We start from the raw sequence: 17,268 nt of genomic DNA on the forward strand, positions 1-17,268 counted from the left end.
CTACTAAAAATAAATATATTAATAGTAATCTTTAAAATTAATAGATTTATTTAAAAACAAAAATATAAATTTTCCAATGAAACTTGAACGCTTCTTACTAAAGTACAATGTGTTAGATAAAGAGATCCAACGAATGAGATATACTGTGATGCATGCAAATGCTGCATTTTGATTTGCCATGAGCTGTATGCTAGAACTGGTTGGTCTATGAACTGTGAGTCGGAAGTCTGATTCAGTTACTGTACAGTCGATGTGACGCAATCATATAGTTTTCTGGAGAACGACATACAGGATTTTTTTTTTTTTTGATCATTCATATAAGTATTATATATATAATATGTACATGCGAGTTTATGACCGATCTCTACTATTTAGATTAATTAATTAATTTATTTATTACTGTTTCTTCTAAGGTAAAAATAAATTTTTATGGGATTAAATATATAAATTTAAATTTATATAATTTCAGTATTTAAAATTATGTTGGGAAGAAATTTTCATTAAATACAAAATGAGCGAAAAAACACAATCAAACAACATTAAATAGATTTCTTGATAAAAAACTGAAAATTGTGCAAGAAAATGTACAAACATGTGGAAATGATAACGGCATGACCTCTTCTTTTCCATCAAGATCTAAAGATGAGAGAAACAGAGACAGAATTAAAATTTAATTGGCCCCACGTTTGGCATGCTGACATGTAGACTGAGAAGAAAAAAGCATATCCTTGGCTTACATGCAATGCCGGAAAATTAGGATGTTTGACTTGTGCTGCTGTAAAAAAATTAGGGCCGTCTAAAACGCAGGGAGTTAGCATTTCAAAGGAATGGAGTTTGGTAGTGGTATCATCTTATGGCAAAGATAGAAGTGCATAATTGACATCTTTGCATAAGAAAATTTATGAACATTCCAAAAGTACTTCACATAGGCTGAAAAAATCTTGCAAGCTGCAAATGAACAACATTTAGAAGCGGTAATTGATCAAATGAATGACATTTGTAGCACCTGTAAGGTTTTTCTAGCACTGAAATTTCTAGCACCTGTAAGGTTTTTAGAACTGCATATTATATTGCAAAACATGATCGACCATATTCTGACCATTGAGTTGTTACAACTACAAGAATTGAATGGCACTGTTATTGCTCATGGTTTGCGTTGAAGATGATTAAGTGCTCTTAATATAATAGAGCACATTGCAAGGCAAATGAAATTAAAATTGTGCCGACAAATTGTGGACATACGTGGAAACTTATCAATTTCACTGATGAATCTACCACTCCAAGCAAGAAATCTACTCTGATTATTTATTTAAAATGTGAAACCAATAAAATGAAAGATCCACATTACTTGTTTCTTGATTTAATCGAATTGCCAGATCAAGCAGCTTTCATAATAACAGAGTGTCTCTTAAAATGTCTTGAAAAATATGGATTTGATGACAATTATTTAAAACACTATTTAATTTTTTTTATGAGCGATGGGGCAAGTGTTATGTTGGGCAGAAAATCTGGAGTTGGAAATAAATTATTAGAAAAATATCCACATTTGATCACATGGCATTGTTTAACCCATCGGCTTGAGTTATCAGTTGGACATGCAATATCAGAAGTTCATGGAATTAACCATTTTCAAATATTTAAGGACAGACAGAAGGAACAGACTTCCATCTGTTGTTGTGGGAGTTGATAGGTTAATAAATTTAAAGCTGAACTAGACAAAGATTTGGAGTGACCGGATTGGTGAAATGGGAAAGGCTGGTTTTTTTTTTTTTTTTTTGGCTGATGCTGTATAAGCTTGCTTTCTTGCATCATTATCATATGCCTCAACTAATGCTAATTCCAAAATATACAAATAAAGGTCATCTTGTGCAATTAGCACATAATTTTGTACAGTGAAAAATAAGGCGCACACACACACACACACTGAAAAGGAAGCACCACCACTTGGAAATTCAATTTCAGACTTTGATTGAATGGTTTAAAGAGACTGGTTCCATAAAATGATATGCTGCTATCTGGAAGGTTTGGATTAAATGAAGCAATTGTAGCATCTGTTGAGGAAGGTTCCAGCAAAACCTACAAAAATCACTAAGATGACCATCTCTTGAAATTAGTCATTATCATTAATAGAGGCATATGATGAAAGAAAGCAAGCTTATATAGCAACAGTAAAAAAAAAAAAAAAAAACCTTTCCCATTTCCCCCCTTCATTCACTCCAAATGTTTGTCTAGTTCTGCCCCGAACTTATTTAAGTTGTTGCCCTCCACTACAACAGATGGAAGTTTGTTTCAACTATCAACTACCCACTGGCTAAAGGCAAATTTCTGCAGATCTATTCTACAATTGTCTTTCCTTCCTCAATTTGAATTTATGCCCCGCAGGTGAGTAATCTGAACAAGAGGAAGAATCCCATCAGCATTGTGCTTGCTCAAATGATTCAAGTCCTTATACATTTCAATTAGATCATACTGGAGGTGTTTAGTTTCGAGATGCTGCAATTTGTAGAAATTAAGCATTTTGTGGTAACGGCAACCCTTTGTTCCACTTACAAATCTCGTTGCCCTTCTCTGTACTCATTTCAGAAACTCTACATCCTTCCTTATATGAGGCTTTCACACCTGTATACAGTACTCAAGGTGTGGCCTGACCATTGCCTTATACAAGGGGACAATCACCTCCTTATCCCTGCTAGCAAAACTCCTGTATATCATTGATAAGACATCATGAGCTACTCTTGCAGCCTGTCTGCAATGCACAGAAAACTTCATATCCGACTGCACAATTACCCCCAGGTTCTTTTCACTTTCCACTACCCGAGTGTAGTACCACCTAGTTGGTATGTTACTCTGGGGTTATTGCTACACACATGCAGTACTTTACATTTGTTAATGTTAAGCTTCAGTTGCCACCTCTCAGCCTCATCTGCTTAACTTTTCCAGATCCTGTTGCAGTAGTTTACTATCATTACTGTCATTAACAACCCTGGCATGGCAACCTTTGTATCATCTGCAAATGTAGAAACCTGTTTTATACCTTCATTAATATCATTGATAAATACAGAAAACAACAATGTGCCCAACACCGAATCCTGGGGGACTCCACTAATAACATTAGTCCACGAAAAGCAGTGTCCATTGATTACAACTCTCTGTCTTCTTACACCCAACCATTCTTTTGTTTATTGTAGCAAACTTGCCCTTAATGCCTACTGCTCCAATTTGTACAGTAGTCTTCCATGTGCAACTGTATCAAAAGCTTTCCTAAAATCCAAGTATATGATATCAAAATTATTTTTTGCTTCCAGTTCCTTTGTGAACACATCATATATGCAACATAAGCTTCAGGCTTCCTTGCACCAATGGTTAATAATAATAATATTATCCAATCAAACTTGTCAGACATGACTTCCCCTTAACAAATCCATGCTGTGTCTGAACTGTAACTGCAGTCTTATCTAGATGATCCTGCACTGTTTCTTTAACCAGTGACTTCATTATTTTCCCTGGAACAGAAGTTAAATTATCAGGTCTGTAATTACCCTGTCACCCTTTGTTCCATCTCTGTGAACTGCACACATTTGCAGATCTCCAGTCCATTGGAACCTCCCATGATTCCAACGAAGCTTTCTTAATTATGGCTAAGGGTTTGCTTACTTCCTTTAATATAACTGGATAGATCCCATCCATCCGAGGTGCCTTTCTTTTGTTCAATTTCAACAAATTCTCCTCCACTCTGCTCTCATTTATTAAAAAACAGTTTAACTCCCTGCCATCGTTTGATAAGTTTCTTGCCTCCAGTTCCCCACAGACTTCCTCATGTGTGAATGTAAATGCAAAATACTCATTTCTGTTGTCAGCTACCTGAGCAGGTTCATCAACAATTGGACTGTTGATGTCAAGTGGACTAATCTGATTCATTCCCATCCTTCTAGAGTTCATATAAGTAAAGAAGTCTTTTGCATCCATTGCCAAAGATTTCTCGTAATCTGTCTTTGCTTGCCTAATGTCCTTTGTGACTTGATTACAGACTATCTTATATTATCTATCATAGTCCTCTCTCTCTCTCCTGATAGTTTATATGTGTGTCATGCATTTTTCTTCTCTGCTGTGAGTCTCAATAGTTCATCTGACATCCATTTAGGCCTAAACCTTGGACAGCATTTCTTAGTTGGTATGAAAAGCCTAGTAGCTTCCAAGATTAATTCCTTGAATTCTTCCGATTTAGAATTTGCTGTTGGTAACATCATCATTTGGTCTCCCTGTACAGAATTTAAAAACTCTCTGAGACCACTGTAGTCACCTTTACAAAAGCAAAACCCTTCCCTTTACCCCTAATGGTAGTTACATCTTCAAGTAAATTCCACATCAGTACACTGATCACTTCCACCTAGTGGTTCCTTTTTCTGCAAATTCTTAATACATGTAGAATCACTGCTGATGATCAGATCAAGAGTATTACTCCCACTGGTATGCTGCTTTAGAATGGAATCATCCAATAGATCCCCAAAGTTTTGCTAATGACCAATCCACAAGTTCCAGTATATATCTGAGAAGTTAAAATCCTCCATTAAAAGACAATCTGATTTACTGGCCCACTATCTGCACAGTTGGTGGTGGTACTCATCAGATTCATTAGGCCTATAACCCACTCCTACTGTCAACTTGGTTTTCCCACTGACTATGTCACACCAAATTGACTCAGCACTGCACTGCCACCCATTTCAACTGGATGCCCTTCCTTAGATTTTATGTTTTTTTAACTAATAGCATTGCCCCTCCTCCCCTTCTATCCTTTCTGTACACATTTTACTCCCCAAATTCCAATTCTGCATTCCTTATCTCTGTGTGACACCATGTCTCTGATATCCCAACAACATCAGCCTTTGATGTCTTCACCAGCACCTGAAATTCATCAAATTTATTTACTATACTCCTAGCAGCAGTGTACATGGAGGTATTACCTTAGAGGTATACATGCACCTGTTCTTACTCTTAGTAACCCTAACACAACTCGTGTATTTACTTGTTCCATGATGACTCCCAGCAGTCTTTGAAATCCTCAGTACCTCACTTTCCAGGCTGCTGCTCATTCCAATAGAAGCAGTGCAAGAATCACTTTCACCTCTGCCTGTGGCTACTGTTAATTTATTAGTCTGTGAATCCTTCCCAATCTAGCAATTTTCTGACCCAATAGCATCAGCTGGATGCACACACACACACACACACACACACACACACACACACACACACACACACACACACACACACACACACACACACACACCGTGAAAAGGAAGCACCACATAGAAATTCAATTTCAAAAGTTGATTAAAAGGTTTAAAGAGGCTGGTTCTATAAAATGATATGCTGCAAACTGGAAGGCCTGAGGAGATTGTAGCATTTATCAAGGAAGCAAGCTTTCAGCAAAACCCACAAAAATCACTAAGACTAGTATCTCTGGAAATTGGTGTGTTCCTAAAGCAACAGTGCACAGATTCATTACTGGAAATTGCACAAGTGACCCTACAAGATTTAGGTACATGTGTAAGATTAGCTTTCTGTCATGAGTTTAATGAATATATCAAAAATGGCATGTTCTCTCTCCACAATTTAATATTTAGTGATAAAGCAACATTTCACATTAGTGGCATGTTTAATTGCCATACTTGAAGGACAGAAGCAACAAGAAGTCTGGGAATATGAAAGGGATTCCTCTAAACTCTGTCTGGTGCACTCTGGGAAAAACAGATATAACTGGTCCTATCTTTTTTGAAGAAACAGTGGTTAATGGTGATAGTTATCTTGCAATGGCACAGGAATTTTTTTTATTCCTGAACTAAGACAATTAAGAATTGAAACCAGTATGGTTTTCCAGCAAGGTGAATGCACGGAGCACCTTGCTTGGAATGAATGTTTAACAATTTTTAAACTGTCTTCCTAAACAGATGGATTGATAGAGATGGGACAATTGCTTAACCTGCTCACTCACTCAATTGTTCCCGTTGGACTTTTTCTTTTCTTTTTTTATGGGGCATGTTAAGTGTAGTTTACTCTCAATACCTTGCTATATAAACAGTCTTCATACCAGAATCACAAATGCAATAACTGCCATAACTGAAACAAAACTGGAGAATGTTGTTGTTATTTGGTTTTTAGGAGCATTAGCAACTAAGGCCATATTGCTCCAGGAATGTGCGGTGGTCATTCCCTGACCTTTCCGCATCCTCCGTATTTGGTGATGGGCTCGAACGGGAGAATGTGTTTGTGGAATTACATTTTGTATTACAGCATTACACTTTGTATCAGTACTAGAATAAATTACCTTTCCAATGTATTTCGCAGATTTTTCTTATCTCATATAGAACCTAAGTTATTGCAGCTTTAAATTACATAAGGACTTCCGGGATACATGTATATGGCCTCTATTTATTATAAATCAAGGCCATCAAAAATGAACTGGTTCATTTTAGATGGTTATTTAAATTTCAAAACATATCAGTATGAGATTAGGAAAGTCATAGTACAGTAACTTAACATACAATTTGTGGTTTTGGAGGTTTCTGTTGCTTAGCCAGTCTTTCTTCTTCTTCATGCTGAATTTCAACAAGTGACTTAACAGGGGCATTTGAGCCAGTTGATCTGTAAATGAAATATAAAATATCATTTCATTGTGAGGACTCTGCATGTGTAAAAATATAACACAAATGAAAAACCCTCCCACAACCTTTTCAATTGTAATATTTAAAATGGATATTATGAAGCAATATATGAGATATGATCAAAAAATATTCTTAAATGAATGTAATTATGGAATTTAGCAATTACTTCTACTGTCCCTTTTCCTGCAGCGAAACAAATCCCACTGTGACCTAATACAGCAATTCTTCAACTGCCAAAATCATCTGTGGAAGTCCTGAATATACTTCTGAGGCATACTCCACTCAGGAATATATTCTGCAATTGTTCTCAGATTATAATGAGGCTAAATTTCCTCTGCTCCAATGCAGATTTCGGTTCAGCGAAAAGAAATTAAAGTCAATCAGAAGAGGGTGGGGAACAACAGCCATGCAGTTTTTGCCCAAAAATTCCAGCAGCAAAGTGTAAGCAGGAGAGCATTCTTGTTAATGTTGACAATTCTCATTACTGTGTAGGTGCTACAGAATATCTTTGTCCAAATGATTCATAAATTGTCCACAAAGGATGAATTTCTGATGGCACAATACATCTATGTTAAAATGAGACTCATCGCACTTGCTCTTTGAAAAAAAAAAAAAAAGATTAAAAATTTGGTCTTTTCTTCTTTGGGTGTGGTTATTTTGGAATCTTATTACAAACACTGTTCACATGGAAGGTTCCAAAGAGCTGAAGGTCTAACACAGAGTGTACTCAGCAGAACAGGCATAAATTTGAAGTCAATCTGTCACATGGTGAAATCTTCCATTTCAATATGCTTCAACATGATCCAAAGAGAATTTCTATCTCAATAGTTTGTTTGTTGTTTGGTTTTTAGGAGCTTTAGCAACTAAGGCCATATTGCTCCGGGAATATGCGGTGGTCCTTCCCTGATCTTTCCGCATCCTCCGTATTTGGTGGTGACGGGCTCGAACCCTGGTCTAATCAAGAAGCGTGTGCTACACACTGTTGCTCCTTCCCACGTGACTATGGAGGGGCCATCTCAATAGTCAAAGTGTGGATAAGAGAGAGATGTACAGCTTCTTTAATTCATATCATAATTCTTTCTATTTTGTTGACGATGGAAATTCTGAACATTCAAGCACTCTCAACAGAAGTCATTACACTTTAGAGCTTTTGAAACCACTCAAATATAAGTGTTGTTCATGGTTTCAACTATTAAAAGAGGTTTCATGATCAAGGTTTCATTCCTTCATGGTCTAATGTCCACAAAGAGCAGCACCCATTGATTACCACCCTCTGTCTTCTCCCTCTCAACCATCCTTTTATCCATTGTAGCAACTTACCCTTAATACCATTCTGCTCCAATTTGTACAGTAGCCTTCGATGCGCAACAGTGTCAAAAGCTTTCCTGAAATCCAAGTATATGATATCAAAATTATTTTTTGCATCCAGTTCTTTTGTAACCACATCATCATAATTTCTATTTTGTTGAAGATGGAAATTCTGAACACGCAAGCACTCTCAACAGAAGTCATTACACTTTAGAGCTTCTGAAACCACTCAAATATAAGTGGTGTTCATGGTTTCAACTATTAAAGGAGGCGGCAAAGGAAGTAAGCAATCCTTAATAACTCCTCATGTGTGAACGTAGATGAAAAATACTCATTCAGTTTGTTTGCTGTCTGAGCAAACAAAAAAAACAAACAAAATATCACCCTTCGATCCCCCTTTGTCAATTGGGGACACATTTGAACATTTCCAGTCCGTGGGGACCTCACCGAGTCCAAGGATGCTCTCATAATTATGGTTAAGGGTTTGCTTACTTCCTTTGCTACCTCTTTAATAGTTGAAACCATGCTGTTGGTAGAAAGAATTATGATATGAATTAAAGAAGCTGTACATCTCTCTTATCCCCACTTTGACTATTGAGATAGAAATCTCATTTGGATCATGAAATTCAAGGTTTCCATTATTACACAGTCTATTCACCTTATTCTACATATATGTAGCCGAGTGGTCAGGAGCGAGAGTGCATAAGCACGTGTTCCTTGTATGGACCGGGGTTCAAGCCCCTGACTACTAAATACGATAAATATTTGTATTAACGAGTTATTGTAAACTCTACTGACTTGGTTGTTGTGCCGGAGTATAAACAGAATATTTATTTATAATTTCTTTTTATTTTTCGTTTGCGTTTGTCTCAGTAATGTGTATATCTGTCACCTGCTGCTTACTGTTTTTACTTCCATGTGCTTCTTTCCACTTTTCCCACCATTGCTTTGCTTGCAATTCTATGCTTTATCCTACATTTATAGTTCTTTGTTTTAATTTGGTTTTTCAACTATATATATTTTTTGGTTTTGTCCGTCTGTTGTGTCAACTGTAAATTACATGCCAGCTTTCTATATATCCTCCCTTATACCATTATTTTCACATATATTTTTACTTTGGATGCCTCTATAAAAAAACAAATTTTGTTTTCCCTCCTCCGTTTCCCTTGCTATTTATTAATTTTACTTTTCCCATGCCATGTACTTTACGTTAGAAACTGAGGACAGCAGATTGTTGTGCAATTCTGATGATCGACACTTGAGGAGATGTCAGGATTGTGCACTATACGGCAATATAATTTTTAAAGTATTTATTTCTATATAGTGTTTATTTTTATTATTATTTTTTTTTTTTGTTATACTGCCTACTCTCTCTCTCTCTCTCTGTTTATACTAACTACTTTCATTTCTTCTCTCTCCTTTTCTTTTCTGCTCTCAGCAGCTGTTATTTTTCTATACATTATACAATTTTGGCTGATGGGTGCATTCTGTCTATCAGTGGCCCTTACCAATAAATCTATTTCCCCACTCTTTCTTCTCTTTCCTTTTCATATAATTTATATATAAATATACACACTTTTTTTTTTTTAATGAAAACTCCAAATACGTGAAGCATTAGAACCTGCAGTAATTAGTACCATGCATGGGTTGAAGGTTGAGAGGATGAAAGAATATACTTGTTGACATTAGGCTTGAGCTTCTGTAGATTGAAATTTTCAGGAAATTTAATAATAAATGAATAAATGAGGAAGAAAAAGAAGAAAAGTTGGTTCTGTGAATTAAGCTGGACAGTATGTTGACTAGTTGCGGCATGTGTTTGGACTGGTTTGGAAGAGAGAGAGCAGGACTCATAGATGCCAATTCAGAAGAACAATGTCCATGCAAGTATCTATAGAAAAGACATGCAGCAGAAACAGACCATTGAGACAAAGAGTGGAGAGACTGTTAGAGATGCATTATTAATTAACCTAACGGTCCTCTTTTGAATGGAATCAAGAAGACAGAGAGATTTTGGGGGCACCACCCAAGATGCGGGAAAAATATTCCATAGTAAGGTGGATTTGTGATTTGTACAGAATGAACAGTATTTGGAAGAAAAGTTATGCCAAGAACGAAAGAGAAAAACCTACTTTTTTAGATGCGGAGGAAGCAATATTTATGATGTGCTTATGCCAAGTGAGATTAGAAGTCAGGGTAGTCCCCAATAGAGATACATGGTGCATAAAGGTTGGCACATTTAAACATTTTATTGGAAACTCATTTATGTTCGGAAATTTCATTCTTGGATTCTTAAAAAACTTGCTTATTTTCTCACCTGTTCAGTAGTAGTAGTAGTGGCATGTGATGCAAGAAAGCAAGTGTATGAGCTTATGCAGCATCAGCCAAAAAAAAAAAAAAAAAAAAATCACACCATTCCCTCCAAATGCCTGTCCAGTTCCTCCTTAAATTTATTCAACCTATCAACTTCCACAATGACTGATGGAAGTTTGTTCCAGCAATTAACCACCCGCTGGCTAAAGGCAAATTTCCGCACATCTATTCTACATCTGTCTTTTCTTAATTTGAATTTATGCCCCCTTAGGTTCGTAATCTGAACAAGTGGAAGGATCCCATCAGAATTCAGCATACTCAACCCATTCAAGGCTTTATACACCTCAATCAGATCACCGAGCAGGTGCCTAGTCTCCAGTCACTGCAATTTGCAGAACTTAAGCCTCTCTTGGTAAGAGGATCCATTCATTCCCCTCACCAATCTTGTTGCCCTTCTCTGTACACGCTCAAGCAAATCTACATCCTTCCTAAAATGAGGCCTCCAGACCTGTAAGCAGTACTCAAGGCGTGGCCTGACCATTACCTTATACAGAGGGACAATCACCTCCTTTTCCCTGCTAGCAAAATTCCTATATATATCATTGACAAAACCACATGACCTGCCCTGGCAGCCTGTCTGCATTGCTCAGAAAACTTCATATCTGACTGCACAATTACTCCCAGGTCTTTTTCATTTTCTACCACCTTAAGTGTAGTACCACACAGTTGGTACGTTTCTCTGGGGTTACTTCTACCCATATGCAGTACTTTGCATTTGTCAAGGTTAAACTTCAGTTGCCACTTCTTAGGCCATCTGCAAATTATCTAGATCCTGTTGGAGTAGCACACTGCCATTACTGTCATTAAAAACCCTGCCAACCTTTGTATCATGTGCAAACTTCGACAGTATACCTTCTATTTTGACAAACTTCCTCGAAAGCCTACACCAATGTTTTTAATGATTGTAATGCTACATCATTAGAAAGAAGGCATTCAGCAACACAACTAAACAACTACACTCTTAAGTCAATGAGTGTAGCAGAGACTTGAAAGAGATTTCCATCTCTGTCAAGAAACCTCAAAGAAAAAGTCCCATGGATAAAATGTTAGACTCAGAGGTGGCAAAATTCCTGTAATCATAATCAAGATAACAATGACAATACACAAGGACAAAAAACTGCAAAAAAAAATCCAACATGACTTTAGCTGTATATGGCATGGTGTAGTCTTATATAGCCACTGTGTATCAACAAGAAGCTGAATTCCCATAAATTGTGGTAGAAAGTCATTCTGAAACATATGCAGATACTGATGAAAATCAATAATTTCAGTGAAAAAGAAAGAAAACTCATTAAATAATTTGATGTGGCTATCTTCATGGTAATTTTTCCCCTATGGCTACATTTCTCATGAAACTGGTGAGAAGGTTTTAAACATAAAATATTCTGCTTGTCCAAATGAAAATAAGCTTCATTTGAAAACCAAGTGTTGTGTTAACACTACATTTCTCTCAAAATGCCTAAGCAGTGAATTGAAGCAACACAAAGAGGAAAGCAAAAGAGAAACATGAAGCAAAAGGTAAAAAGAAACATGAAGCAGAAGACAAAACAGCAACACAAAGAAGGCAAAAAAAAAAAAATAAAAAAAATAAATAAAAAAAAAATAATAATAAATAAATAAATAAATAAAAATAAAGGAATGCCTCAGCGCTATAATATAGTAGAGAAATGAACATTTTCAAATCCAGTGAAGCACTTGTTAAACATATGAAAATATTCCAAATTCACAAACTTTTCTTTTCAACTTTCCTCAACTGTGCCACTAAATACCAAAGGACTTCAGTATTTTTGGAAAACAAACTGGCCACGTGAGGTTGCTTTTGTTCCTTTATAGTGCATTCCTCTTTTAACTGATATAAATGAAGTATCATGTTTCTCACAGGTGTCCAATCATTTTCAAAAAAAGTCTGAAATCTTTTGTGTGCATCAGTTACACTTTTACAGCAAAAAAAATAAAAAAAATAAGCACAACTTTATCCTTCTGCTTAACTGTAAGGCACACCATCTCTGCTACTTTGCTTACTGAGAGAGTGCATGGGATTCACAATTCTGCAATTTGCTGCTGGTATACAGCAAATTTTCCAAGAACTGCTAATGAATGCACACATATTATGATATTTTTCAATCAAATAGATACACATGCAGATAATAATGATACCTGAGACAAGGAACCATTCAAATATTAATAATAATAACTAGATAATAAATTATTTATTTAATTATTAAGCATAAAACAAAGAATACCTAACCTTGGTAGCAATAACAGCAATCATGAGGAAAAAAATGTCTACTTTATACTGAAACCAAATACAGCAACACTTAGAGGAAGGCAAAACAGCAACATGAAGCAGAAGATAAAACAGAAATATGAAGCAGAAGACAAAACAGCAACACAAAGGAGGCAAAAAAAAAAAAAAAAAAATTAAGGAATGTTTCATTTAACAAAATGCATTGCAGTTCCAAAGCTACTAAAGTAAACATTTGAAAGATAAATTCTACACAGACGAAGAGCCACTAATCATGAAATGGTGACACTACAAACATTTCACAAGTGGGTCTGTTTGATCCTGCTTCACTATTTCTGGTTTAATCACACTTGAAATGCTTCAACCCTATTGGATTAGCAAAAAAAGTCAAAACATCAAGTCTTTCTTTCAAAATCAATGAATTAAATCATTAATGGAGTGCCAAGAAGTTATTCTTATAATGCAAATAGCATTTATATGCGAATTCCTTTCATTATGAGGTCTAGAAGTTAGATGGAAAGGAAATGTGTTATTGTTTTAGGTTAGTGTAACAGAAACAAGGTCATGACTCCTCACTGCACTGTTCACAAATTTTAAATGTTCGCAACAGTCAGTCAGCTCTAAACTGAAAGAATGTCCTCTATAGTCAGTACTGGAAGATGAAAGTTGAAAGAAAGAGGACAAAAATCTATAATCTAACGTTGTACTGTTAAAGTATTTTCAAATTTCAGAATCTCCACTCTTTTCAGTCCATGCACCTTGATGTTAATTTTAGCAGGCAAAAATTATGTAGTTAATTCACAAAAATCTTAAAAAGGCTTGAGTTATACAATAAAAATATCTGAGTTGAAATTAAACTGAAGAACTAAAAAACTGAACTGAAGAAACTGAAGAATTTTATAATTTTAAAAACAGAAATAAGTTCATCAAAAACTGCTAATGAAAATAATCCCAATAATTTAATCATTATTAAAATAAGAATAACTGATTTAAAAGATTAAAGGGACTATAGAACTTGGATATGAAAAGAAAAAATACAGTGAAGAACAAATAAATAGAATGCATAATACAGGAGAGAATACTAAAAATTAATTTACAAAAAAGGATGAGTTTAAAAATATCAATGGTAATATAAAAAATTGTATCCAAACACTCTAAAACCATTAAAAAAACCAGATCTCTTTATACTCTAACATGACTACATAAACATGTTGACAAGTCATTTGACAAGAATATTACTATTTAGTGGTCAACTAGACTCAAACCACATTCAATTCATAGGCATGTACTAGTGCACACTCATGTTCACTATTCAGTTACATTATACATACCACTTCAAACTTTAATTGCTATGGGTCCATCCCCCCACCCAACATATTTCAACAGAACATATTACTTCTGAGTAGAGCAAAAAATGGCATATACTTTATTGCAAGCAGAAGCCAACAATATAGCAAGACAAGCATGCATGTTTATTGGTGTGTGCAGAACTACTGGAAAGAGATAGGCCATCTTTATTTAGAGCATTAGAAACATTTTAAATGTCTGATATAATAACATGCTTAGTGGCTACTTTATTAGGTATACCTATCTAATAGTAAATTCCCTTTAGCCCCCAGAACAGCTTGGATTGGACTCAACAAGGTGTTGATAGCCTGACACAGGGGTATCAGTTCATGTTGCCTCAATTGCTTCCCATCATTGGTGCAAATTGGATGGTTACTACTCCAAAGAGTTCATTCAACCTCATCCCACAAATGTTCAACTGGATTGAGACGTGATGACTTTGGAGGATATTGCAGTATGCTGACTTCACTCTCGTGTTCTAGGAACCAATCCTATACAATTCTGCATTTATAACATGGTATAGTAATCGTGGCATGTGATGCAAGAAAGCAAGTGTATGAACTTATGTAACATCAGCCAAAATAAAAAAAAATTCACACAACCATTCCCTCTAAATGTTTGTCCAGTTACTCCTTAAATTTATTTAACCATTCAACTTCCACAACGACAGATGGAAGTTTGTTACAGCAAATAACCATCCGCTGGGTAAAGGCAAATTTCCGCACATCTATTCTACAGCTGTCTTTCCTCAATTTGAATTTATGCCCCCTTGGGTTCATAATCTGAACAAGTGAAAGAATCCCATCAGAATTCAGTGTGCTCAACCCATTCAAGGCCTTATACACCTCAATCAGATCACCTTGCAGATGCCTAATCTCCAGCCGCTGCAATTTGCAGAACTTAAGCCTTTCTTGGTAAGAGGATCCCTTCATTCCCCTCACCAATCTTGTTGCCCTTCTCTGTACATGCTCAACCAAATCTACATCCTTCCTAAAATGAGGCCTCCAGACCTGTAAGCAGTGCTCAAGGCATGGCCTGACCATTGCCTTATACAGAGGGACAATCACCTCCTTATCTCTGCTAGCAAAATTCCTGTATATCATTGACACCCAATGACCTGCTCTTGCTGCCTGTCTGCATTGTCTACACTTAGGGTGGTCGGAAAGTACCACACAGTTGGTACATTCCTCTGGGGTTACTTCTACCCATATGCAGTACTTTGCATTTGTCAATGTTAAACTTCAGTTGCCACTTCTCAGCCCATCTTCCCAAATTTTCTAGATCCTGTTGCAGTAGCACACTGCCATTACTGTCATTAACAAAACTGCCAACCTTTGTATCATTTGCAAACTTTGACACTAAGCCTGATATACCTTCATCAATATCACTGAAAAATATACAAAAACAACAGTGGACCCAACACCGAACCCTGTGGGACTCCACTAATAACATTAGTCCACGAAGATTACCGCCCTCTATCTTCTCCCACTCAACCATCCTTTTATCCATTGTAGCAACTTACCCTTAATACCATTCTGCTCCAATTTGTACAATAGTCTTCCATACGCAACAGTGTCAAAAGCTTTCCTGAAATTCAAATATATGATATCAAAATTATTTTGATATCATATTACATCCAGTTTCTTTGTAACCACATCATAATATCCAATCAAATTTGTCAGACAAGACTTTCCCTTAACAAATCCATGCTGTGTCTCTGAGTTATTGCTGGTCTTGTCTAAATGATCCTGCAATGCATCTTTAACCAGTGACTCCATCATTTTACACGGAACAGAAGTTAAAATACTAACTAGTTTGTAATTGCTTGTGTCACCCTTCGATCCCCCTTTGTGAAATGGGGACACATTTGCACATCTCCAGTCCGTGGGGACCTCCCCCGAGTCCAAGGATGCTCTCATAATTATGGTTAAGGGTTTGTTTACTTCCTTTGCCACCTCCTTTAATATAACTGAATAGATCCCATCCACTCCAGGTGCCTTTCTTATGTTTAACTTCAACAATTTCTCCTCCACTTTGCTCTCAGTTATTTCTAAATCATTAAGCAGCCTGCTACAATTTGATAACCTTCTGCCATTTTCAAACCTTAATAACTCCTCATGTGTGAATGTAGATGAAAAATACTCATTCAGTTTGTTTGCTCTCTGAGCAGGATCATCAACAGTCGAACCATCGATATCAGATGGACCAATCAGATTCATCCCCTTCCTTTTAGAGTTTATGTAAGTAAAGAAATCCTTGCTGTTTTTCTTAGCATCTTTTGCCAAAGATTTCTCATAATCTGTCTTTGCCAGCCTAACCTCCTTTGTGACTTGATTACAGACTAGCTTATATCTGCCAGAGGCTTTTCTGTCGCCTGATAATTTATATGCATCCCATGCATTTTTCTTCTCTGCCACGAGTCTCATTAGTTCATTTGACAACCATTTAGGCCTAAACTTTGAACAATATTTCTTAATAGGTATGAAACTTTTAGTAGCTTCCACGATTAATTCCTTGAATGCTTCCCACTTAGAATTTGCTGTTCATAACATCATCAGTTGGCCCCACTGTACAGAATTTAAAAACTGTACAGTTTTTAAATGGTAATTATTAAATGGTATATAATGGTAATTATATCTTTAAGTAAATCCCACATCAGCACACTGTGATCACTGCCACTCAGTGGTTTCTTTATCTGCAAATTTTTAATACATGAATGATCACTGCTGATAACCAGATCAAGAGTATTACACTCTCTGATTGCCTCTGGAATATGCTGCTGCAGAAAACAATCATCCAATTAATCCACAAAACCTTTACCAGTGTGCAAGTGACCAACCCACAAGTTCCAGTCAATATCTGGGAAATTAAAATCCACGATTATAAGATATTCTAATTTACTAGCCCACTATTTCTCTGTACAATTATTCATTGTACTCATTCGAGTCATTAGTCCCATAACACACTCCTACCCTTATTTTTACTTTCGCAGTGCTTATGTCAAACCAAACTGACTCAACAGTGCACTCTCCATCTATATCAACTGGATGCACTTCTTTTGATTTTATGTTTTTTTAATTAACAGCATAACCTCTCCTCCCTTCCTATCTATCCCTTCTGTACACAGGGGCTCACATCTTATGAGTATGGGCTTGGTACACCCAGGGTCCCGAGCTGGATATCATCATTCTTCTTTTTCTTAGTAATTCCCTTCTACTTTTGACTCTCTCTCACTCTCTCTCTCTCTCTCTCACTCAGGTAACTCATGGAATTTTTTTTTTTTTTGGCTGGTGCAGCTTAAGCCTCAGGCTTCCTTGCACCATGTAGCTAATAATAATA

The 17,268-nt window shown here is 36.2% G+C and overlaps 1 protein-coding gene across 9 annotated transcripts in view; it reads right to left on the reverse strand.

Moving 5' to 3' along the window:
- The window catches only part of Gyf (GIGYF family protein Gyf), a 915,224-nt gene that overhangs the window by 203,499 nt on the left and 694,457 nt on the right, over positions 1-17,268 (reverse strand). For all 9 annotated transcript variants that reach the window (XM_090381591.1, XM_090381590.1, XM_090381592.1 and 6 more), the window contains one exon: positions 6,540-6,639. In XM_090381591.1, the coding sequence (XP_090237717.1) occupies positions 6,540-6,639 (100 nt within the window). The remainder of the gene's footprint in view (positions 1-6,539; positions 6,640-17,268) is intronic.

This window comes from Mastigoproctus giganteus, chromosome 9 (genome assembly GCF_048544385.1).
Source record: "Mastigoproctus giganteus isolate SK-2022 chromosome 9, ASM4854438v1, whole genome shotgun sequence".
Classification (NCBI taxonomy): domain Eukaryota; kingdom Metazoa; phylum Arthropoda; class Arachnida; order Uropygi; family Thelyphonidae; genus Mastigoproctus; species Mastigoproctus giganteus.